Raw genomic sequence first — 22606 nt, forward strand, 5'->3', positions numbered from 1 at the left:
AACTCGTGCCACTGAAATGTTGTTATTGGCACCTTCATTATATCTTTTGTTGGTTGAACAAGTGGCCTGATCTGCAGGCCGGGCATATGACAAGATGAGCAACCAAACTAGGATTTCATAATAACCAAAGGAAACAGCTAGGAAAATTAACTGGATAACCCTTAACCAGCAAAAGTGTACTTATGAGTAGTGGGGAACGTCGTAGGTTTCTATAAATAGCCCTCAAGACATTAATGGGACAAAACTTCCGTTGAAATGGCTAGCAATAGTTTGATGCAAAATTATACAACATATGGTGGTGGAATCAGTTAAGAATAATACCTCCACGTAGAAGCTCACTACCAATTTTGTGGCCAAAAGAATGACCCAGAACATTGTATACCTAGAAGAACAACAATCCTCAGAAAGAGCACATGCAATGGTAATTCATAAAGAATAACAAACGCTTAAACAGGCAAACATACTTGAAAAGGGAGAATGCACCTTCATGCATTCCTCTGCCAACGAATAAGCGAGGCTGTACAATGTTTTACATCTTATTATAAACAGGGTGTCAAGAATCAACAACTTGAAGAAAACTACCAAAGCAAAATTACCTGTGACCACCACATTATGAGGGCTACAACTTTAAGATTTGACTTCTCAAGGAATCTCCTCAGGATAGGAAAAATGAATAACGTAGCCGCCAGCATATTTGGTGACAAATATATCACAACAGCCAAGATGTATAACGATGGCTGGTTCCGGCCGTCACCAAACCAGCTTTTGATTGTTCTATTGAGTCCAGTGGGATTGTCTGAGGTGTATGCGTAAGTCACTGGTAAAATTACAACCCATGCAGCTCCTGATAGTAATTTCAAGATGTACCGGAGTTTAACAGCAAGAGACATGCTTTTTCTTGCTTTCCAGCTCAAGACAATGTCCAGAATTGCTGCATTAAAATATATTTAGTAAACCTAACCAATGATAAACATTGCCTAGTGTGTACAAAAAGAACAACCAACATGCTTACACGGTTTCATGCTTAGAATAATATGTTCAGAAAAATAAAATGAATGAGTCAATCAAATTACACAGGTATTTTCATCGAGCTTTGGTACAGCTCAAGACAATGTCCATAATTGCTGCATTAAAATATATTTATGAACCTAACCAATGGTAGCAATGTTAGGTGTTCCAGTTTGTACCAAACCAACAACCACCATGTTCCTCTGGTTTCATGCTAAGAATATTATGTTCAGGAAAACTAAACGTCGAGTAAAATCAAGTTGAACAGAAGTACTTTCATCGAGCTTTGGTACGGAATACAGACCATACACTTAATACTTTGGCTACAATATTACTGTTTGTAGACCCGCAAAAGCTACTGTTGTTCAGAATTTATAAGCTAATTGTGGTCATGTAGGTTTCGGGTAAATGGAGAAGATAACCATTCAGACTATCAAAATCAATATCATGTGTAACCATGCTGATAATTAATGGGATGTGGACACAACAAAGACACGTAACCAAGAAAAGACGAATGTGCATACCATAATATTAGGATAGGAAGGAGGGGAGATGGGGTATTATCAACATACCTTGGCCCATTTTCATTACTGCAGCAGTTATAAATATGCTCAAAACTTGTTTGAACACTCCTGCATCAAAGATGTCACCTGGCGTGCCACCATTCCAAGCAACTATAACCATGGCCTGAGTGAACAAGAAAACCAACAGAAAAAGGTTCATCTCAAGTAAACAGAAAACATCCAAAAGTGTAGTCGAAAGAAGAAGAGCAACACGAAGGTGGGAAATCACAATTAACCTGCAAGGATAAAATTAAGAAGCTCCACATCCTGTTAAAGCTACGGAAGATGTGCCAAAATGACCGTATTTCAACAAAGTTGACTTTTCCCATCCAATGGTCATTACCAGCTGGTCTGTGCTCCTGCAGCAGAATAAGAAATATCAATACCGAAAGAGACTATGAATATTAAACTGCAAAAAATTTAGCTTATTTTTTTTCCTATCAGACAGTTGAATACATTTATTTTGTTACTAGTGAATGGTTTATTTGAAGATTAAATAAGGTACCTGATTGCTACCAACTTTCTTACACTGAGATGCTAGTACTAAGCCAAATCTACTCATTTGCATGAGGGTAATGCAAGTACATTCATATTGAAATGAACTTACTCCATTCGTCTGATCTCGAGCATTGAGAACAAAATTTGGAGTCTTGAAAAAATCAGCATCAGCCCTCATAGGCCATCCTAACCGAAAACAATCTCTTGACCTGTAAGCAATGTAAAAATAATTGTATGGGTGTCCTCCAAAACTGGCTCGGGAAATTACAAGGGAGATAACAAATTGTGCTCCTATCAGCTTACCAAAAGTACTCATTGAGATCATCATAATTTCTCCAATGTGAGTGTTTTGATTTCATTGTCTTGCTCCTATCAGCTTCCTGTGTAAAAAAACCCAAAGGACATAACTTAATTGTGCTTGGAATTAAAACATGAGAATGGAAATAAAGAAATATACCATCTCTATGATTTTATAAATTGGGGTCACAACTTTCTTCAGGAAGGCTTCTTCGGCACCACCATAGGCTGGTTTAACATTTTCACCAGTTGTTGGGCTCACATTTCCAGCCAACATGCCATACAATTCAAAAGCCATCTGCAGCGGAACAACAACAGAACACAACAATCACTTGCCAATAATCATCCCATCGCAAGAGCTATGGCCTAAAAATACAGCGATGCCCCAAGCCAATCAATCACATTTCCCCCGGCATGTCCATGAACACAACTTGTACTGCACAGAAATATAATGTACTAACCTAAACTTTCCGCCCATTTACAATGGTCCAAAATACTAGGAGGGTGAGAAAAGGGGCAAGACAAAAATAGGGATCATTTTAGAACTTCCTTGATCGGTGTTTACTGGATCACCTCAGTAGGAACTTACATTTTGCTTAAATTATCGTGTAAACAACATTGTATGATACTGCAGTGCTTAGAACATGCATTATGCAGCCAAATTATCGAAGACTTTTCACCTCAACAGTCCTGGCTACTGGAAAAAACAGTGGAGCCATGCACGTAGAGAGAGAGACTGATTCAAGAGAAACTCTTTACCCAATGGCGTACTAACATACTTTGTAGGTAAGCTCCGTCCTGATTCGAGAGAGACTGTTCTTTTTAACTCAAAGTTTTGCAGGTAAGTCCTCATGCCTAAGGTAACTCACGCCCAACATATACTTTCTGGAAAATGTAAGTGAACAGAATGTGGCTCCTCAGAAGATGCCACCAGATTTGTGAAGGTTCAAGTCAGAAAAGATAGGGTGTTTAGTTTCAGCCCAAGCTTGCCCTACCAAAATATTGGTCATGGTTTTGCCTGCCCATGAGTTGGCTAATGTTGGCAAGAAAAATGTGCTAGTGTACGAAAGGTCATTGTCATACCAAACAATTGGTGACCATCCAAACAAAGACCGAAACTTTCGGTCACCTACATAAAAACTGGTAGCGTACATTTTTGGCAACTATCCAGACATACCCAAATAGCATAGTATCATTTGCATCGTTTCCGTGTTAACCAGAAAATCACATTATGACCTTGAACTAAGAGTTTAAGACCCAGTTTGCCAGCTCAGTAAATAGATCATGTGTTTAATTTGACAAGAAAAGGAATTGAACATACATGATGATAGATGTAGCAAAGACACTCTGGCATAAATCGCAAGTTAGCTGCCTCGCCCCATATGAGCAGATAAAGGCCCATATAGAGAAGCTTCCGCTGTTGTACTTCTTGTTGAATTGTCGGCAGCCTAGAAAGATAATGATCAATTATAATTAGTGGACCACGCGACTATGAAGAGCTTATGATTGCAGGCTTGAATTAATTAAATCAAATAATCATGGTTAACTTCCAAATTTTCCACTGGAGATTGAACATCATACCACAAGCTGCTTTTGCGGCCAAGGTATTTGCACCATCTTTTGTAGTTCTTGAAGAGCTTCTTCATTACTATATCTAGCGCATGGTCGTCTAACTGAAAATTTTCACCAGAAAAGAAACAAGTAAATGACATTACTACTCGAGGATCCATGTGCGCACATCTCACATGAATGCAGGTCGGGAAATGCACTACCTTTGATTGCTGGTCAGGCTTGGACATCTCCCTTATATGCACGTTGGCAAGCAAGAGTATGAGATGCTCTCGTTGATTGGACACGTTATCTTTCTGCAGAGTGGTTGTTGGAGTTAGAGAGCATTGATGTATCAGATCTCACAAATGAAATCATCGGTACAAAAATGTTTGACATGAAAGCAAAAGTCTCGCAAGAAATAAGATATGAAAACAAAAGGTAGGCAGTAGCCATGTTGTCATAACCTGAAACCCAAACAGTGCCTGAAGCCACTCAAGAAGGTCCGCATCATCCTTCTTTTCGTGGTCCTTGGGCCATGGCAGACCCCTTGTGTTACGAAGAGCGTGAAAAGAGGCTTGGATCTACATGTAAGAATGGGAAGCAGCGCATAAGCCCTAGTGTAATCATCTCGACATCTCGCCAGAGTATGATAAGCTCGCAGTGAATTCGGGATGGGAATCAGGATGGATGGGAACCTCAGGGTATCGCATAATAGCCTGGTTAGCAGCACTGTCAGGGTCGAGCGGGAGGATATTGTAAGGAAGATACAGCTTCTTCTTCTCCTCGACTTGGTTGTGCGTCTCCAAAATCTGCAACAATCAACAACCACAGCAGGGAGGTGAAACCCATTTTTGTTTTTCTGGACAACAACAGTAGCGGTGGGTTCTTTCTTTTTTGTGAGGAAACATGAAAGGTGCATTGTGTCAAACAAAAGAACAGAGAAGGTTCCAATGTTTTGTGCTAGAACTTACCGCTTGATCGACTTCGATTTTCTGTGAGACATTGACGGCCTTCAGGACCTCGAACAGGACAGCCGCGGTCTGATACGCCTTTGTCAGCTGGGCACTGAGAAATCAGAAAAGCAGAGCAGGCATCAGGCAAGCCATAGATGAGTGAGCCAGCAGCATTATATTAGATTAGAAAAGAGGATGGGTTGGTTGGTCTGACCGGTCAGCTTTATCGGCGGCATTCTGGAGCGCCTGGATGTACTTTTTGTAGTAGTGCTGGTAGAAACTCTGCATTTCGCGGGCATCGCTCTGCTTAACCCTCCCCTTCAACGTGGGGTCGTTTTCCTGAGGAAAGAAGCGTGTGCATGACAAGGAAGTGAAGCAGTTAATACGGTATGTATACGTTGGATGTCATGCAATTAAGTTACTGCTGGGGTAAAACAAATGACCACTAGCCTCTGTATGCAGTTAATATGGTAAGATTTGGAAGCTATAAATAGAAGACAGCGCAGGAAAGAGCAGAAACGGAATGCAATCAAATATGCTGCAAGTTTAAATCTTGTGCAAGGAGGAGGGAAATGCGTATGTAGGCAGGCACATGTACGTACCCTTTCGAGCCTCTGGAGGAGCGCGGTCTTGAACTGGCGGACACCACGGCCGCTGGAGGTGGGGTCGAGTCGATGGGCCTTCTCGAAGGCGTAGAATCGACCTAGCAGGCAATAGACAGAGTCAATTGTGTGGGTGAGGCAAGAAAACTGTTGGTAACCTATACAGCATCTAGAGAATTATGTGCACTTGACTTGAGTTGGAGTTAATAAACTTGATAGGCTGTCAATGGCAGCAAGACACTAGTACTAGGACTAGTCTTGTACTCCCTCCGTTCCGAATTACTTGTCTTAGATTTGTCTAGATACGGAGGTATCTAGCACTAAAATGAGTCTAGATACATCCGTATCTAGACAAATCCAAGACAAGTAATTCGGAACGGAGGGAGTAGCACTTGAGGAGGAAGAATACAATACAGTGCTACACAGATACAAAGTAGTAGTAATAGAATACAAACAAGTTACAAAGTGGACTAGTAGCAGAAGGGACCTATGTAGCACCCAAGCCAAGACCAAGAGACATACATACTGCTATTAAATTGTTGGTATGGGTGAGACAAGGGAGCAGGTGGTGCTCTCTGCTCTGCTCTGCTCTGCTCTGCTAGAGAGATTGGGAATTATGGGCACTCAGAGTCAGAGGGAATAATAAATTAACTAAGAGAGTGGACTGTCACTAGGACTAGTCTTGTAAGTACGTACTAGGAGTTGAGCAAGAAGAATAAAGTATATATAATACACAGGCAAGGCAGACTTTGTAGTAACAATAGAATACAGGAGCAGGGAGTAGCACCCATCCCCAGTAGTAATTAACAAAGAGAGAGCCTTTCTTGGTAGAGTAACAAGCTAGCAGTAATAATAATTAACAACTCCTCTGCTTTGGTGCCTTCCTTCCTTGCTTGCTTGCTTGCTTGTAACAGTAACAGTAATTAATAAAGAGAGGAGAGCAGAGCAGAGCAGAGGAAGGATGGATGAATGTGGTTGCTTACATAGGTATGCGACTCTGGGGTTGCTGGCCTCCACCTCGTTGGCGACACGGAGGATGGGGGCGATCTCCACCAGCGAGGAGGGCACCACCTCGCTGTCGAAGATGGACTCGCCCAGGTTCCCCGCCGTCTGCGTCCGCAGGATCCTCCTGCCGCCTCCGGACGCCGGGGTGGAAGCCGCGCCCGACGAGGAGGGCTCCCCGCCGCCGCCGCCGCCTGGGCCGGGGCCCGCGCCCGGCCGCCTCCCGGAGGAGGAGGCCATCCCGCCCGCGGCCGACGGCCGGGAGGGAAGAAGGAAAGGACGGAACTTTCTCGCTCAACAAGGTTTCTTGCTTTTTCACCCTGGCTTGCCTTGCCTTGCCTTGGCTTGGCTTGATTTCGGCCGGAGGGGGAGGAGGCAAACCCTAGATCGACCGATCCATGGATTTGGATTTGGATTTGGGTTTGGGGGAAGGGATTGATATCGAGGTGTAGCGGCAGTGAAGAGAAGAGCAAAAGCAGGGAGGGAGGCAGTGGGGTTTGGGGAAAGCAAAGCATAGCAGAGCTGATATTCTTTTCGCTGCTTTTTCTTCGTATAGTATATACTCCCTCTGTAGACTCTTGTGTTGGCGGAGTGGAGAAGAAAGGGGGCTAAAATTAAATCTGTCTAAATTATGCTAAAACACCAGAGAGGAGTCGGTAAAGTTTACCATGTCGCACTGTAGCAGCCAGCATAATGGAATGGAATGGAATGTTGTGGGGACGCCTTTTGCCTTTATAAACCTCGATTCTCCACAGTACATTATACTAGAATAATACAATCATGATAGTACACTAAACTACCAGCGATGGTTGATACTAGTATACTACATGTAGTGGTGGCGTAAAGCGGCTGCATGAGACCACACCCCAAAACAAGAGAATGTCGTGTCTTGTGTTGGGCCCTTCGCTTTTGTGCTTTACTTTCGGTGCTCCATCTACTCAGCATCATCATCGTCGATTCCTATCTATCACATGTCCCACACACACACACACACACACATTATATATATATAAGGATGCATACGTATGTGTTTTCTCACTAATCGTTGCTGCCACGTCTCTTGTTTATGACGTCTAAACATAAGCACATAGAAACAGCAGCAGCTGCCGGTGAGCGTATGACCGGAGCAGTAGCTTCAATGATGAAGCGTCTGTCGTTGATGGTAGGCTGGTAGAAAGAGGGGGCCATTATTGGGATGGCAAGAGGAAGACGAGGTCTATGGGTAGCCTGGGCACGGGCTTTAGCGTAAAAGTGGAGTTAAAACCAGTTTAAATCATGTATCGTGGACTGTTTTTAGATTTCAGAGTTGTATTTTGAACCAAATCAAAATTTTGGGTTGTATGTTGAACCGATGATAATTTTAGAGGGGTAAAGTGGTGATTCCATATTTGTCACTCGTTGTGGCATATTACCGCCCAATCAAATTTATATATTTTTTAAAAAGTTGAAAGTTGCAAGCGTTTATAAATTCTAATAGGTAATTACAATTTATAAAAATCTTGTTTTTGAACGCATTTTTAGAAAAAAAATAAAAATAAATAGTAAAGTTTTAGTTTTTTTATAAAAAAATCACGTTTTCAAAACAATATATTAAAAACATTCAAATTTTATTTAAAAAAATGCAAAATCCCTAGTGAGAAAAATGGGTGGAAATTTGCTGGGCTGTTTTGTCCTTATTTGTTGTTTTAGCGGTAGGTAGGTAGGAGGAATTAGAATGGGCTGTCAAGCACAACAGTGGACCGATAGAGAAGAGATTTGGGCCCAACCCAAGCAAGGAAGGAAGGAAGGAAGGAAAGTCGTCGTCTTCTCCGCAGCAACCAACCCTATCCATCCATCTCTCTCTCTCACTCCGCAGGGCAGGTCACAGTCACAGGAGCCGCCGGAGGGAGCGATGGAGACCTCCCTGCGGCTGCGCGGCGCCGACAGCACCTCCGGGCAGCAGCTGGGCCTCCGCATCCACGCCAAGCAGAAGCTGCCCCTCGCATACAACGCGCTCCTCCAGGTTCTTTCTTTCTTTCTTTCTTTCTTTCCTTCTTTCTTTACTCAACATGAATCAATCCTCCTCTCCTCCGGTGACCTGACCCCCGGACCAACAATGAATCAATGGAAATGAATCAGGCTCACGCGGAGATCGACACCGCCACCCGGAAGCCCAGCCTCCTCGCCATCCTCGCAAGGCACTTCTTCCCACAGGCGACTACCTACTCTCCTCTGCATTTCTTTTCTTTCCTTCTCTTGGAACCAATCCAATGACTAATTTGCTGTGATTCGTCTCTGCTCTCCTCCATTAACCAACCAGCTGTCGGCCAACGTCGGGGCCGGGGTCCAGCTGGAGAAGGGCAACATCTTCAGGTACACCCTCCGGGGGAAGAAAGCTGTCTCCTTCACCCACGACGGCCTCCTCGGCCTCAACATCAAGGGCCGCCTCCTCGCCGACAAAAACTTCAAGCCGGTACCCCTCAGCTTCTTCCTGAACCGCCCGCATTTCAGCATTTGCAGCATCACCATATTAGGAATTTTGTACCTGACTCAAACTTTTGCTGTTGCTCTCTTCCTGCCTGCCTGCCTGCAGAGGAGGAAGAACGGCGCCATCGAGCTCGCCTGGACCATACTCGACTTCAGAAGGGGCCAGGACGTCAGGATCAAGGCCGGATACGAGCTATACCGCAAGGTACGCCGCCACAGGGCACACATTTGTACTGTTGGCTAAGCCCACTCGTTCCCTTCGTGCAATGCCTGTCCCATTGCCGTCCATTATGCATGTCTCTACAGAATTATAACATGCTAAATTCTATTGCAAACGTATTGTTCTGACATGGTCTGCTGGGATTCATTTGCTGCTTCTCTTTCGATTGCTCCCATTAAGATCACCACCACTGGTGCCTGAATTTCTGTCAGTCAGCAGCAACATACCCTGCTACCTGCACTAAATATTGTATATGCCTGTGCAGTGCGAAAAGTAGATGCCAGTTTCTCCTTCCTAAAGCAAAAAAAGTACCTGCACTAAATATTGTACTATATGCCTGAATTTCAGATCACCACACACCTGTTACTCTTACCACTCTGTAGCTGAACAAACCTTAGAAGATATCAGCACAACACTAAATATTGTATGTCTATGCAAATGCAGTGGGAAAGTGCATGCCAGTTTCTTTCTCGTAAAGCGAAAAGCTTCAGAGCAGCACACACTTGACACTTGCTCCTCACCAGTCACATTCGCTCAAGAAACCTTACCACATATCAGTGATTCTTGTACAATATCATTATCAGCACATTGGCCTGTTTCTCTTTCGTAAAGCAAAAAAGTTCAGAATAACTTGATGTGCCTTTAATATCTCCCGGTGTCTCCCCCTCGCGCCTTGTTAGTTCTTGTACAAGTATTTTCCAGAAACAGACTCATGTTGAAATACATGGTTCCATCCCCTTCCTTTTTCGCCGTATATTATTGCTGATGCACTTCTTAACTGTATAATCTGATGAGCATTTCTTCTGCACACCTTATACCACAATTAATTGGATCAATTTAGTGCAAAACATTGCGTTTTCCTTTCGTTCACTGCCGACCAAAACATTACCAAGCAAGGTTAAATTTATCTTTCCTACCTGGCTGTAGTTTTCATAAATATGGTAAAGTGCGTTCCAGCTTTGGTTCCGTAAAGCAAAAGGGTTCAGAGCAGCACACTGACACACTTGTTCCTCACCGGTCACATTCGCTGAACAAATCTTAGGAAATTGCTATGCATCTCCTTTTTGCATGTTCACATAACGCAATGTCTGGAATGCATCCCCTGTTAGTTGTGCAAATACTATTCACCAGAATCAGGCTAATCCCACTCCCTTTTGGCCATCTATTTTGCAAATGTACTAATTGATAATAAACTGTGTATGTGTAAGCTGATGAATATTTCTTCTACATATCTTGTAGTACCAAAATTAGTTGGATCATTAATTCTGTTTCTACCTGGTTCTAGTTTGATAAATCTGAAAACGTGTTTGTGATTGCAGATGCCTTATTTCCAGCTGAGGGAGAACAACTGGACGCTTAATGGTTACATGGACGGGAAATGGGATGTCAGATTCGATATGTGATCGGCTAGGTCTCTGGTGATCAGTTAGCGCCGTAGTTGTGTTGTCCCTCCTTTAGAGGCCACCATTTCATTTCATTCCATTGTATTGCACCGGAAAGATGCCATTCACCAGCAAGCACCAGTTCTATGGAGAAAGCCGTATGTAGAATTAGAAACCTAGACATTTCATTGATGGAATTGAGTCTGGAAATTCAGGATTCAGTTGTGCCTTTGTGTAGCGCTGATGAGATTATTGGTTGTATGAAGGCATGCAAATGTCTATGAATGCGAATAAGAAGAATGTACAAGGTGAAGTGCATGTAAGAAAAACACAAGAGTGTTCCCAATGACCTTCACTCCACCTTGACATGTTTGGAGTCATCATACATATTCTTCTCCTTTATGGTCTGCAGCTGCTTCCACTTACAGCAACTCAGCCTTCCATGGAGGTTGAGATTTCCTTCTCCTTCTCAGGAGTAGGCAGTGAAGGTGACCTCGGCCGCCACTGGAACTGCAACAATCATTCATTCATTCATTCATTCAGTCATCAACAAAATAAAGGGCAGAGCATTGCAATGACAGAGCACCAAGAAGCATGGACCGAACCATCTTGCCAATGGAAGACCGGATTCGAATATTGTTTTCCATCTTTCCAATGAAGCACTTGAAGGAATCTGAACAAAAGCCAGGCTCCAAAATCATTTCGGCTCCAATAACTAAACTGGATGGGAATCAGTCTAAATGTGCTTGGAACGAACTATACATGTAGCCAACTGTTTAGTTGTCCGTTCATCCAACTGTTTAGGGTTTCACTTGAGGGGTGTATATATGTTTCAACAGTTCAGGTTGAAGTAAGTAATTCATATACTTAAGCTATTCTGTACATGTCCAACAAGTGATATTGTAAACATCAAGAAATGGTGTGTTCAAAAAAGTCCCGATTATGTGGAGCAGTGAGTATAGCACAAAATAAGCAGTACCTGTGGATGAGGAAAGCTCATTAGGCGCTTAAACTCACCATCACCATCGCCTTTTGTTAGTTGTGTGCACTTGTTCATGAATGAAACGAACTGTGTTCTATTTAAGTTTCTGTTCTTGGTGGATTGTTCAATGGTTATATATGGAATGAATTTGCATTGCGCAAACTAAACACGGCGTGCTCCCAATTCTGCATTAAATGCTAATGCCATGGTGATTCTACTCGATCTACTTGGTAGAGCCGCGATTCAACAAACCAATTGATTTACCTATACACAAGTATTGCGTTCCTTCATTACCTGTCACCCATCGGGCCTTCTTCCTCTCCTCTTCCTTCCCTCTCTCCCGTGTCCCCTTCTTCCTCTCCTTCTCTTCCTACGCTACTCCTAGACTCTCTCTCTCTCTCTCTCTCTCTCTCTCTTCCTACCCGATCGAGGCCGATGGTTCTAGCACGCCTCCGGGGAGCTGCTTCGATCCAGCTATGCACAACAGGTTTTTTTTTCTTTTTCGAAAAGGGGGGAAACCCCGGCCTCTGCATCAGTACGATGCATACGGCCCTCTTATTAACAGCTATGCACAACAGGTAACGCAATCAGGCACTTCATCATCATCCGTCCGGCACGTGCAGGCAATCATGGAGTTGGCTCCAATCAAGCGTATGCGTACGCGACACCAGGCGCTGCTTCATGCGGCCGGCTTCACTTGGAGCCACCGACGACTTGGACATCTCCTGGACGATCGACACGCACTCTTCCCGCCGCAGCATGCATCAGGACAGGATCACGCTCCTCCCTCCGCAGCCCGCGCTGACCATGGACACTAGCCATCCCCGAGCAAGCAGCATCTCCGGGCGCAACGAGCGAAGACAGCGATGATCCCGCCGTATTCAACCATCTCGTAGTTTTTACAAGCCTGACTGTGACAGAGATAGTCCCGAACAATGCAGCAGCAAAGACAGATTACAGAAAATATTTAGTTATCAGGAAAACCACTGGATGATCTTTAAGAAAAAACAAGACTCGATAAAAAAAAAACCCAGAGGCAGACCAATAGGCAAATATTTCAAACGCTTACCAAATAATTTTAGCATCAACATGCTAGCCACTTCAACCCAGAGGGATATTCTAACAAATGTATTCCTCCGTTCCAAATTACTCGTCGCAGAAACAGATGTATCTAGAACTAAAATACATCTAGATACATCCATATCTACGACAAGTAATTCGGAATGGAGGGAGTAAATCTCATGAGACCATGAAACAGTCAGAGCTTCTTGTGATCATAACTTGTCTACATCAAAAAGAAACAAGTTGGCTCATAGTGGACGAAATTCAAGCACATTGAGCCGGTCAAAGAAAAAAAGAGCATGGCTGGGACTTACAATCAAAGCTTCTTGTGATCATAACTTGTCTACATAAAAAAGAAACGAGCCGGCCGGCTCATAATGGACCTAATTCATACACGTTGCGCCCGTCATATACATAAATGGGGATAAAAGGCTAAGTGTTAATACATAACCGGGCATAAAAGGCTCATCGAAGGTTTGACAACATAATCTTCCGAGGGGTTCACAACATAGCCCTCTAGTGTCGGAAAGAAGGTTTGTTGAACAAGAGTTTGCTTGAGCAGAAAATGAGTAGAATTGTTGCCTCTCGGATGGAAACTGGCAATCAACTTGACATCAACATCAACCTGAAACAGCCAGTCATCACAACTGAGCTCACTGTCCCCAGGCACAACCATCACACTCTGTTGATGGAGAGGGCATTGACACTGCTGCATGGTCTCGACAACCGGCAATTCAACTCGACACTTGAAATCCCAGGCCTCGGCTTAGTAGTCCTGCATCACCCAGATATCAAAGGCTGTCACCATTAAGAGACAAGATAGCAAGCATGTCACCCATCTCAAACAGTCGAGCGTAGCCATAAGAAAACGGGATGCGGATCTTGCTGAACGACTCATCAGTGGTGTCGAGAATACCAATATCCCATTGCTTGTGTACCAGTAGTATATGCTATCTTGGAATAGCAGTTGGAGGCAATCTTGAAGAGCGCTAGGATCAGGCAACCTATTTTCCTCGGCGGCTGGCCGGAGCCTATATATTGTGAAAACGTAGATGGTACAACAACAGTCGGTAGTGGGGTGACTGGTGAGGGTACATCTGCAAGGGCCTGAATCCACGAAGCTGCTTGAGAGGAGCATACTCTCGAGTTGCCGGGTTGCAGATGCAGATGGTGCGCAAAATATTGGCATTTTTTTTTCCCTTTGTGCCAGCGAGCTATCATTTCGAGCTTTTTTAAGGGATAGGGATAGTGATAACTTGATTGAACTTTTTCTTGTGGGGGAAACACGTTGTACTCCGTCGCTGGTATTTTTCTACTATTTTCACACAAAGGGTATTCATTAAAAGGTTAAGCATCCAATAAGTACAGCATGGGCGTGGACTATACAAGCTCTATTACACACAGCAATAGTTAATAGGTGATAGTCATTTGTTGCCAAGCAAGCAGTACTCCAGATCACTCACTGGCCCATCACTAACTGTTGACGACCAAATGAACTCTGGCGAGCCTCGTCCACTCCACCAGCACCGCCGCCGTGACTGTTGGACCCAAGACCTGACTGTGGCCAAGATGAAGCACAGACGCACACACACTTGTGGTGTGGAAGAAGAGCACAACTCACACAGGTTGCGCCTCTTCTTGAAAAAATCTGCATCGGCTCTCATTGGCCATCCTAATTGGAAACAGTCTTTTGACCTGATAGGCAATGTAAAATTAATTAATTGCATGGGCCACAAAATTGTAATGAATATAACGAATTATATATGCTGTATTTACCAAAAGTACGCATTGAGATCATCATAGTTTCTCCGATGCGAGTGTTTTGATTTTATTGTCCCGCTCCTTTCAGCTTTCTCCTATGGCAAAAACCAAAAGGATATAAGTTGATTGTGCTTGAATTAAAACATGAGCATGAAAATAAAGAAATGTACCATTTCTGTGATTCTGGAAATTGGAGTCACGACTTTCTTCAAGAAGGCTCCCTCTTCGCCACCATAGAATGGTCTAACATATTCACCAGTTATTGGGTTCACGTTTCCAGCCAACACACCATACAATTCAAAAGCCATCTGCAATGGAATAAAAAAGCACGACCGTCACTTGCCAATAATCATCTCATCAGAAGAGCTATGGCAGCCAATCAACCAACAACAACAGCCTTGACAATCAAGCATTTAGTAACTAGCATGTCCACAAACACAAACTATACAATTGCTAAATGGGAACAAGTATGAAAGGGCAACAAAAACATAAATGGTATGTAAAACTTTCCGGCACAGAAATATAATGTACTACTAACCTCAACCTTTTGCTGATTTGCAATGGTCTAAACTACCATGTGAGCATCAATAGAAGAAAAGGAATCAAGCAAAAATAGGGACCGCGTTAGATTTTTTTGTTAGTGTTTACGGGACCTCCTCGGGAAGAACTTATATCTGGAGTTAAGTTGGCATGCCAAACAATTGGCGGCCATCCATACAAAGACCAATTTTTTTTGGTGATGACCAAAAAAATAGTTAGGATACATTTTGTCAACTCTCCAGACATACCCAAATACTAGCATAGTAGCCTTTGCATCATTTTCATTGTAATCAGGAAACAGAATAAGGACCTTGAACTCCTTTAATAAAGAGTTTAAAACCCAATTCTCCAGTTTAGTAAATAGACCGTGTGTTTAATTTGATGAAGAAATGAATTGACCATACATGATTATAGAGGTAGCAACTGGCATGAACCGCAAGTTAGCCGCCTCGCCCATTTAAAATGGTAGACGTAGCAAAGAATCTGAAATATGGTGTACTATCCTCAAGCTTTCGCCCATTTAAAATGGTCTAAAATACTAAGATAGCATCACTAGAAGAAAAGTGAGCACACAAATTAGATCAGATTTCTCTTGATCAGGGTTTAGGAATTGACCATACATGATGAAAGAGGTAGCAAAGACACTCCGGCATAAATCGCAAGTTAGCCGCCTCGCCGCATATGAGCAGATAAAGGCCCATATGGAGAAGCTTACGCTGTTGTACTTCTTGTGGAATTGTCGGCAGCCTAGAAACATAATGATCAACTAATTAGTTGAGCAAGGGATCAATCAGTAGACCACTCAAGGTTAATCATCATACCATAAGCTGGTTTTGCGACCAAGGTACTTGCACCATCTCTTGTAGTTCTTGAATAGCTTCTTCATTGTTGTATCCAACACATGGTCATCTAACTGAAAATATTTCCAGAAAGGGAATGAGTAAATATGATATCATTTTACAAGGGTTGGGTCAATGTGCACACACATCACACATGTGTATGTCAGTATGTTGGAAAAGGCGGTACCTTTGGTTGTTGTTCAGGTTTGGAGATCTGCCTTATATGCATGTTGGCAAGCAATAGTACGAGATGTTCTCTCTGTTTGGACACATTATCTTTCTGGAGAGTGATAGTTGAAGTTAGAGAGCATTAATGTATCAACACTCACAACCAAATTGTGGGCATGAGATATGAATGCAAATGGTAGAGTCGCCATGTTGTGATAACCTGAAACCCAAACATGGCCTGAAGCCATTCAAGAAGATCTGCATCAGCCTTCTTTTCATGGCCCTTGGGCCATGGCAGACCCCTGGTGTCACTAAGGGCATGCAAAGCTGCTTGGATCTACATGTAATAATGAAAAGCGGCAAAAGCCATACTGTAATCATCTCAACATCTTGCCAAAATACTCTGGAAGAAATCAGGATGGATGGGAACCTTGGGATATCTCATAATAGTCTGATTAGCACTGTCAGGAAGATACACCTTTTTCTTTTCCCCGACTTGGTTGTTTGATTCCAGAATCTGAAACATCAATCAATAACAGTGTTTTTGTTTGTGAGGAAACATATAAAGCAGGAGCTAGCAGTGTGACAAAAGAAACAAAGGGCTATAGTTAATGTTGGGTACTAGCTAGAGGGCAGCTTACCGCGTGATCAACTTGGATCTTCTGTGAAACATGAACGGCGTCCTTTAGGACCCCAAACAACACATTTGAAGTCTGATACGCCTTTTTGAGCTGAGCACTGAGCAAATGAAATAAAAAAAAGACATAAATGAGTCAGCATAGCACTCAGTAAATAGCATAAGAAAAGAAGAAGATGGGTTGCTCTCTCACCGGTCAGCTGTATCGGCGGCATTTTGGAGTGCCGTGATGTACGTCTTGTAGTAGTGCTGGTAGAAACTCCGCATTTCGCGTGCATCACTCTGCTCAACCCTTCCCTTCAAGGTGGAATCATTCTCCTGAGGAAGGAAGCACGTGCGTTGCAATGAAACCGAAGCAATTAGTTTCATTGCTGGATTAGAAACGTACTATTGCATACGCCTATGATTTTGGAGCTATAATAAGTACTCCCTCTGTAAACAAAATATGATGGGGTCTTGTATTTCTTTACGGAGGGAACAGAACGCAGCGCCGCAAAATATGATGCATCTCTTAAGGCCGTGTCGGGCGGGAAAGTCATGCATGTATACAGAACACACATACAATTTCAAGCTTCTGCAGGAGCGCGGTCTTGAATTCATGGACACCGCAGCCGCTGGCGGTGGGGTCGAGATTGTTGGCCAGCCTGAAGGCAAAGAATCGACCTAGCACCCAAGAGACATATTAAATTGTGTGGGTGAGAAAACAAAACAAGCACTACTCTACTCTGAAGTGCAGCTAGGGAATTACTACCGGTTGTTTCGAATTACTACTCTACTCTTATATTTCTTTACGGAAGGAGTAACGATTAACACAGGCCATGGAGTGTCACTGGCAGTAATATGGCACTAGTTGTACTTGAGGAAGAATATATAATACAGGTGTGAGCAATAGAAAGAAGAATATACATGCTCACTAGTGAGTGGCCGGTAATAGAGTGGAGAAGGAATCTGCTATACTGCATTGGTAACAGTAGTTAACAAGCAGCGAATGAATGAATTAATGTGCCAAGGAAGGGAAGTGCAAGAGGTGACATACATAGGTAGGCGACGCGTGGGTTGCTTGCCTCGACCTCGTTGGCGACGCGGAGGTAGGGTGCGACCTCGACGATCGAGGAGGGGACGACCTCACTATCGAAGAGGGACTCACTGGTGACCTGGACGGTGGAGGCTGAGGAGGGCGCCATGCATCCCACCGGGAAGGAGCGATATGATCGAGCCCCAGGAGGCCAGAAGTAATAGGAAGAAAATAAATATGGTAGATCGATCGGCCGTGAGTGGGGAATGGGAGTTAGTATATATAGCAGTGGAGTGGCGCAGTAGTAGTGTGAAGGAAATGGAACAGATCAAAGCCGCTTTCACAAAATAATAAAGGCGATGACACGTATGTTGCTGCCTTTTCCATTGCTGAATCCTTGGTGGGTACGTAACACTAGTGGAGGAGTGATGGATAAAGCACATGATATGCATGGAATGGGAGCTGGCAAAAAAGATGAGAGGAGGGGAAAGTAGTCTTTTGTGCCCTTTGTTGTTTCTTCCTTTGTTTGGGTGCTAATCCTTGCTTACTACCAGCAGCACATTGCTTGCTTGTTAAGTTAAACAATTCAAACACAACATTTTTAATTAGAGCTGTTTTACGGTGACTGGGTTAGTACTCGGAGTACTTAGCAGTACTTACATGTCTGATCACGTCTGATTTTTATTAGCCGTCAGATCTTGCGGGAATTTTAATTGATTAAATTTAATATGTTAATTGCGATAAGGGCATAATGGTCCAGGGGGAAATATCTTTTGTTGAACCGATCACCTGAGGACCAGATCCATGTCTACTCGATCCAGTTCAGAATCCTCCTCCGATCTATTCGTCGCCGCTCGCCGCTCCTGACCTTCTCCGTCCTCGACCTGCCCGGCGAGAGGAATAAATTCATCGTCCTCGTCCTCCACCCAACCAACCCCAACCCCCACGCCGTCACCGAAGAAGAAGAAGGCCGGATCTGCGCCGGCTGAATCGGCAGCGACCGCGGCGGGCGATCCCATCTCTTCGCGCGTACCATCCTTAAGGTATGAATTTGGCTTGGCATTCTGCTCGTTCTCTTGGCCGTTGCACCCCTCCACCGTGCATGCAGTACAACCTCAACCCCACAAGATCCGGGTACGGACTAGAACAACGAATGGAAAGCTTCATCGTGGCATAGTTTCTCTTGAGCTAATCGCATCATGTTTGTTTAAGTAAGATGTTGAGGGCATTGCTTACTTCCTTTGGTACCGCAGAAAAAAAAGTGACTTACTTGACGTTTGAGATGAGATATACTAAAGGAAGATGAGATACTGGTTCCATAGTTCACTTAATTTAGTTTATTAAAGTCATCATCACTTTAGGTTTGCATAGTGCATGAAATATAGTTTAAAGGAAGATGAGATACTACTTGTTGGACGTTGATGATTGGTTTTCCTCACATGTCAAACGAGCAAAGTCTTTCCATGCACTTGTCTTTGCCTATGAGCTATTTTACACCTGCAACATTGATAAACAGAAAGATGTTGATGATTGGTTTCCCTCACATGTCATATGCAGGAAGACATGGCGTATGCAAGTGATGAGAGTATGTTCGAGTATCTAAATGTTGTCAGCAAGATGTTTGATAGTAAGGCTGAAGGCTATGAATTCTACAACATATATGCTCTTGAAAAAGGTTTTAGTGTGAGGAAAAGCTACGTTGAGTGGGATGGATCCAACAAATACATAATTTTAAGGAAAATTGTGTGTAGTCGTCAAGGGTTTCGCGAAGAGAAGCACATGAAAAGAAAGATGGAAGATAGAAAGAGGAGGCCACGAAGTTTAACTCGTGTTGGGTGTAATGCTAAATTGGTCATTACGAGACAGGAGGAAATCGGTCGGTGGTTTGTCAAAGATTTCATGGATGAGCACAACCATCCTCTAGCCCCACGGGATCTTTCTTGTCTGCTGCGTTCGCATAGACGAATTAGCGATGAGCAGAAAGTGGACATTGCGGACATGGAAAAATGTGGGATATGCAAATACCGTATTATGGATATTTTGTGCTTTCAATACGGTGGATTTGATAAGGTTGGATGCATAAAGAGGGACGTTTATAATTTCTGCCATGCTAATAAGCAGGAGACAATTAGTGCCGGTGATGCTAATACGGTGATCATGCACATGATGGCGAGGCGAGAGCGAGATGTGGATTTTTTCTTCAAGTACTTGGTAGACGAGCATGGCCATCTGAAGGGACTGTTCTGGGCTGATAGTCAGTCGCGACTTGACTATGAGGCTTTCGGAGACGTCATTGTTTTCGATAGCACATACAAAACCAACAAATACAATCTGCCATTCGTGCCGTTTGTCGGGTTGAATCACCACCGCAGCACTGTTATTTTTGGCTGTGGTATAATTTCTCATGAAACAAGCCAGGCATACGAGTGGATGTTGCGGACCTTTTCTGATTGCATGGCACAGAAGCATCCGATATCTGTGATCACAGATGGGGACCTTGCAATGCAGAGAGCAATAAGGGTGGTCTGGCCAGACTCAAACCATAGACTATGTATATGGCACATTCAGCAGAACATTGTACGCCATCTGCATGATGACGACGTAAAGGAGGAATTCAGATCTTTCATTTATGATACTTCTTCCATTGAAGAGCATGAGATAAAATGGATACAATTCTTACAACGGAATAAAGTAACCAGTGAGGAGTCTTGGCTGCATCAGATGTATCAGATGAGAAAGTTGTGGTGTGCTCCATATCTTGAGGGGCGTTGTTTCCTAGGATTGAGTAGCAATTAGAGGAGTGAGAGCTTGAATTCTGTGCTACATACGCATCTTGAGGGTAAGATGTCGTTGTTTGAAATGCTAGAGCACTATGAGCGTTGCCTTGCGTCGCGATGGATTAACGAAGCTCTCCATGATGTTGAAGCCTTGCAGTCTGTTCCATTTACAGAGGAAAATGCTTCGCCGCTTGAGAAACACGCCGCAACAGTTTTCACACCTAGTGTCTTTAAGATGGTCTTATGGAGCATAGATGCTGTCAGCAAATGTTAGATCAGAGAGATACTAGATGGATCAGAAGATTCCACTTATGTTGTGTCCAAGAAGGAAAGAATGGATAAAAAGTTTGGAGTGCGCATTGAAGAGCAAGGAGGTCTTTTGCAAAGGGTGAGTTGTTCTTGCCGTAAGCTGGAATGCGCAGGCATACCATGTTCCCACATTTTTTACATACTGGGGATTTTAAAACAAACAATTTTGCCAGGTTGTTGCGTTCCCACTAGGTGGACTATGAATGCAAAATGTGCATACGCACCTACCAGAAAAAACCAGATGTATGACTATTCGGTAAGCCTGCAGAGGTACCGCGAGTTGCGGAATTGTAGTCACGCTGCAAGTTTCAAGGCATGCCACTCTAATGAGGACTATCACCGTCTAAAGATGCTTTTGCAAGTACAACATCATGGCAAGCAATCAAGTTTTGAACAAGCTGGCAGCAAGGAGTCAACTAATGCTCAACATAACAGCATTAGGTTTGGCCCGTTGATGCCGCACTCGGAGAAAGTTGATAAGGTTCTGGATCTCGTGCATGTGCCAGGACGAGGTGCACCGAAGAAAAGGCTGCAGGAAAAGACAAAGAAGTCATGATCACAGAATATATGTGGCTATTGCAAGAAACCAGGTCACAATCGACATAAATGCGCTAAATTGCTAGAGGTACGAAATATGTGTGTAGGATCTCGAGGCTGAACTGTGATATCTACATACAGCATGAACCGAAGATGAGCCAGAGAATGTCGTGTGCCATTCAGCTTTGTGTGACGTGGTCTTTACATTCTATTTCATCGTGACAGTAATTTAGTGAAGTGCGGTTGTATTGCCATGTTACTGTATAAGTTCGACATCTTTCGTTTCCATTTTTTGTGTGTATCATTTGATGTCCAACTTTAAGAATGATGATGTATTTCGAACAGGAATAAGGGCTAGCATGGAGCACTTGTTATTGTCGACTAGAATAATTATTGTGATGTATTTCTGCACGCACACACGGCCGCCAGACGGATCTCCCGCGCGATCCCACGGTCTGCATGGCTGGCTCGGTGCGTGTCCATCGTTTAGGCGAGACTACCGATGCCATGCATGCATGGCAGGCCGTTTTCCTACGTCGACCCAAACACCGGCCCATCCGAGGTTGCAGCTCCGGACGGCCCACATCGCGTACGATCTCGCACGTTGTTCTCGTCTAACTAAAAATAGTCCCACCTCGCCCCTCGAGCAGCTCCTTTACCTGCTTAAATACCTTCATCGAGGTGATTTTAGCAAGCGTTGGTCCTCATTGTAGGATGAATATGATTCTTCACCCTTACTATGGTTGTCATGCATATTCTTCATTTACAGAGCAATAATGACTAACTTTTTTTTTAAATAAGCGGGGCCCACTTGGGTGTGCTTGGAAATCTTTGAGAAACCTCCATGCACGTTCATCTTCGCTGCATGCAAATCGGGTGGCAGCCGCTGTGCCAGTAGCTGCCAAGGCCTTGATGAATCACTATTCACATGCAGATCCCCGACTCTTGTATGCAGGTCCCTAACTCTTGCATGCGGGTCCCCGACTCTTGCACGCAGGTCCCAAATTATCTTGTACATGGTGACCCACATGTGCCAAACATGTCTATGAAAGAAAATTTTGAAAAAAAATATTTTACAATGCCCCTTGAGGCATAGACCGATGTTTTCAGCAGTCAGTCTAGAGGGCATTATAAATTCAAAAAAATTCAAAAAAATACAAAAACTTGAAACCTAGTTTTGTTTGTGGAAGAGATCATGTGTGCCAAAATTGAGGTGATTTGGAGGTGGTCGAAAAAATGTCGGCATTCCGGAGGGACCATTTTGTCACTTAAGCCAGTTTTTTAAAAAAGGTGAATTTTTCCACCACCTCCAAATCACCCAAATTTTCTTGTACATGGTGACCCACATGTGGCAAACATGTCTATGAAAGAAAATTTTGAAAATTTTTTATTTACAATGCCCCCTTGAGGCATAGACCAATGTTTTCAGCAGTTAGT

General features: G+C 43.5%; 3 protein-coding genes across 3 annotated transcripts in view; 1 reads left to right on the forward strand and 2 right to left on the reverse strand.

Annotated features, from left to right (window-relative positions):
- LOC123129233 (callose synthase 3) overlaps positions 1 to 6977 on the reverse strand; it is a 14711-nt gene extending 7734 nt beyond the window's left edge. Inside the window, exons 1-18 of the mRNA XM_044549473.1 lie at positions 6456 to 6977; positions 5473 to 5573; positions 5085 to 5209; positions 4889 to 4982; positions 4613 to 4726; positions 4382 to 4498; positions 4139 to 4231; positions 3948 to 4039; positions 3688 to 3814; positions 2527 to 2664; positions 2373 to 2449; positions 2179 to 2278; positions 1808 to 1930; positions 1581 to 1695; positions 597 to 931; positions 465 to 517; positions 322 to 382; positions 2 to 71 (exon numbers count right to left, since the gene is read on the reverse strand). Coding sequence (XP_044405408.1) covers positions 2 to 71; positions 322 to 382; positions 465 to 517; positions 597 to 931; positions 1581 to 1695; positions 1808 to 1930; positions 2179 to 2278; positions 2373 to 2449; positions 2527 to 2664; positions 3688 to 3814; positions 3948 to 4039; positions 4139 to 4231; positions 4382 to 4498; positions 4613 to 4726; positions 4889 to 4982; positions 5085 to 5209; positions 5473 to 5573; positions 6456 to 6714 — 2194 coding nt within the window. The 5' untranslated portion in view covers positions 6715 to 6977. The remainder of the gene's footprint in view (position 1; positions 72 to 321; positions 383 to 464; positions 518 to 596; positions 932 to 1580; positions 1696 to 1807; positions 1931 to 2178; positions 2279 to 2372; positions 2450 to 2526; positions 2665 to 3687; positions 3815 to 3947; positions 4040 to 4138; positions 4232 to 4381; positions 4499 to 4612; positions 4727 to 4888; positions 4983 to 5084; positions 5210 to 5472; positions 5574 to 6455) is intronic.
- Positions 6978 to 8239: 1262 nt separating this feature from the next.
- LOC123129232 (outer envelope pore protein 21, chloroplastic) lies at positions 8240 to 10888 on the forward strand. The gene is made up of 5 exons (XM_044549472.1): positions 8240 to 8476; positions 8593 to 8667; positions 8774 to 8926; positions 9047 to 9145; positions 10480 to 10888. Exons 1-5 carry the CDS (start codon positions 8366 to 8368, stop codon positions 10561 to 10563), a joined length of 522 nt encoding a protein of 173 aa, XP_044405407.1. The 5' UTR covers positions 8240 to 8365; the 3' UTR covers positions 10564 to 10888.
- Positions 10889 to 13921: 3033 nt separating this feature from the next.
- Positions 13922 to 17718, reverse strand: LOC123129234 (callose synthase 3; the record flags this gene model as incomplete). Its single annotated transcript, XM_044549474.1, is given in 12 exon segments — positions 13922 to 14281; positions 14363 to 14442; positions 14518 to 14655; positions 15508 to 15634; positions 15709 to 15800; positions 15914 to 16006; positions 16115 to 16231; positions 16325 to 16411; positions 16536 to 16632; positions 16725 to 16849; positions 17094 to 17194; positions 17568 to 17718. Coding segments are annotated over 12 exon segments (1476 nt in total). The 3' UTR covers positions 13922 to 14010.
- Positions 17719 to 22606: the final 4888 nt, after the last annotated feature.

The sequence above is a fragment of the Triticum aestivum genome, chromosome 6A (assembly GCF_018294505.1).
Source record: "Triticum aestivum cultivar Chinese Spring chromosome 6A, IWGSC CS RefSeq v2.1, whole genome shotgun sequence".
NCBI lineage: Eukaryota > Viridiplantae > Streptophyta > Magnoliopsida > Poales > Poaceae > Triticum > Triticum aestivum.

Coding starts and splice junctions, on each gene's coding strand:
- LOC123129232 (XM_044549472.1), top strand. CDS start 8,366: ATGGAGACCTCCCTGCGGCTGCGCGGCGCCGACAGCACCTCCGGGCAG. Junction 8,477..8,592: donor CATACAACGCGCTCCTCCAG/GTTCTTTCTTTC, acceptor GAAATGAATCAG/GCTCACGCGGAGATCGACAC. Junction 9,146..10,479: donor GATACGAGCTATACCGCAAG/GTACGCCGCCAC, acceptor TTGTGATTGCAG/ATGCCTTATTTCCAGCTGAG.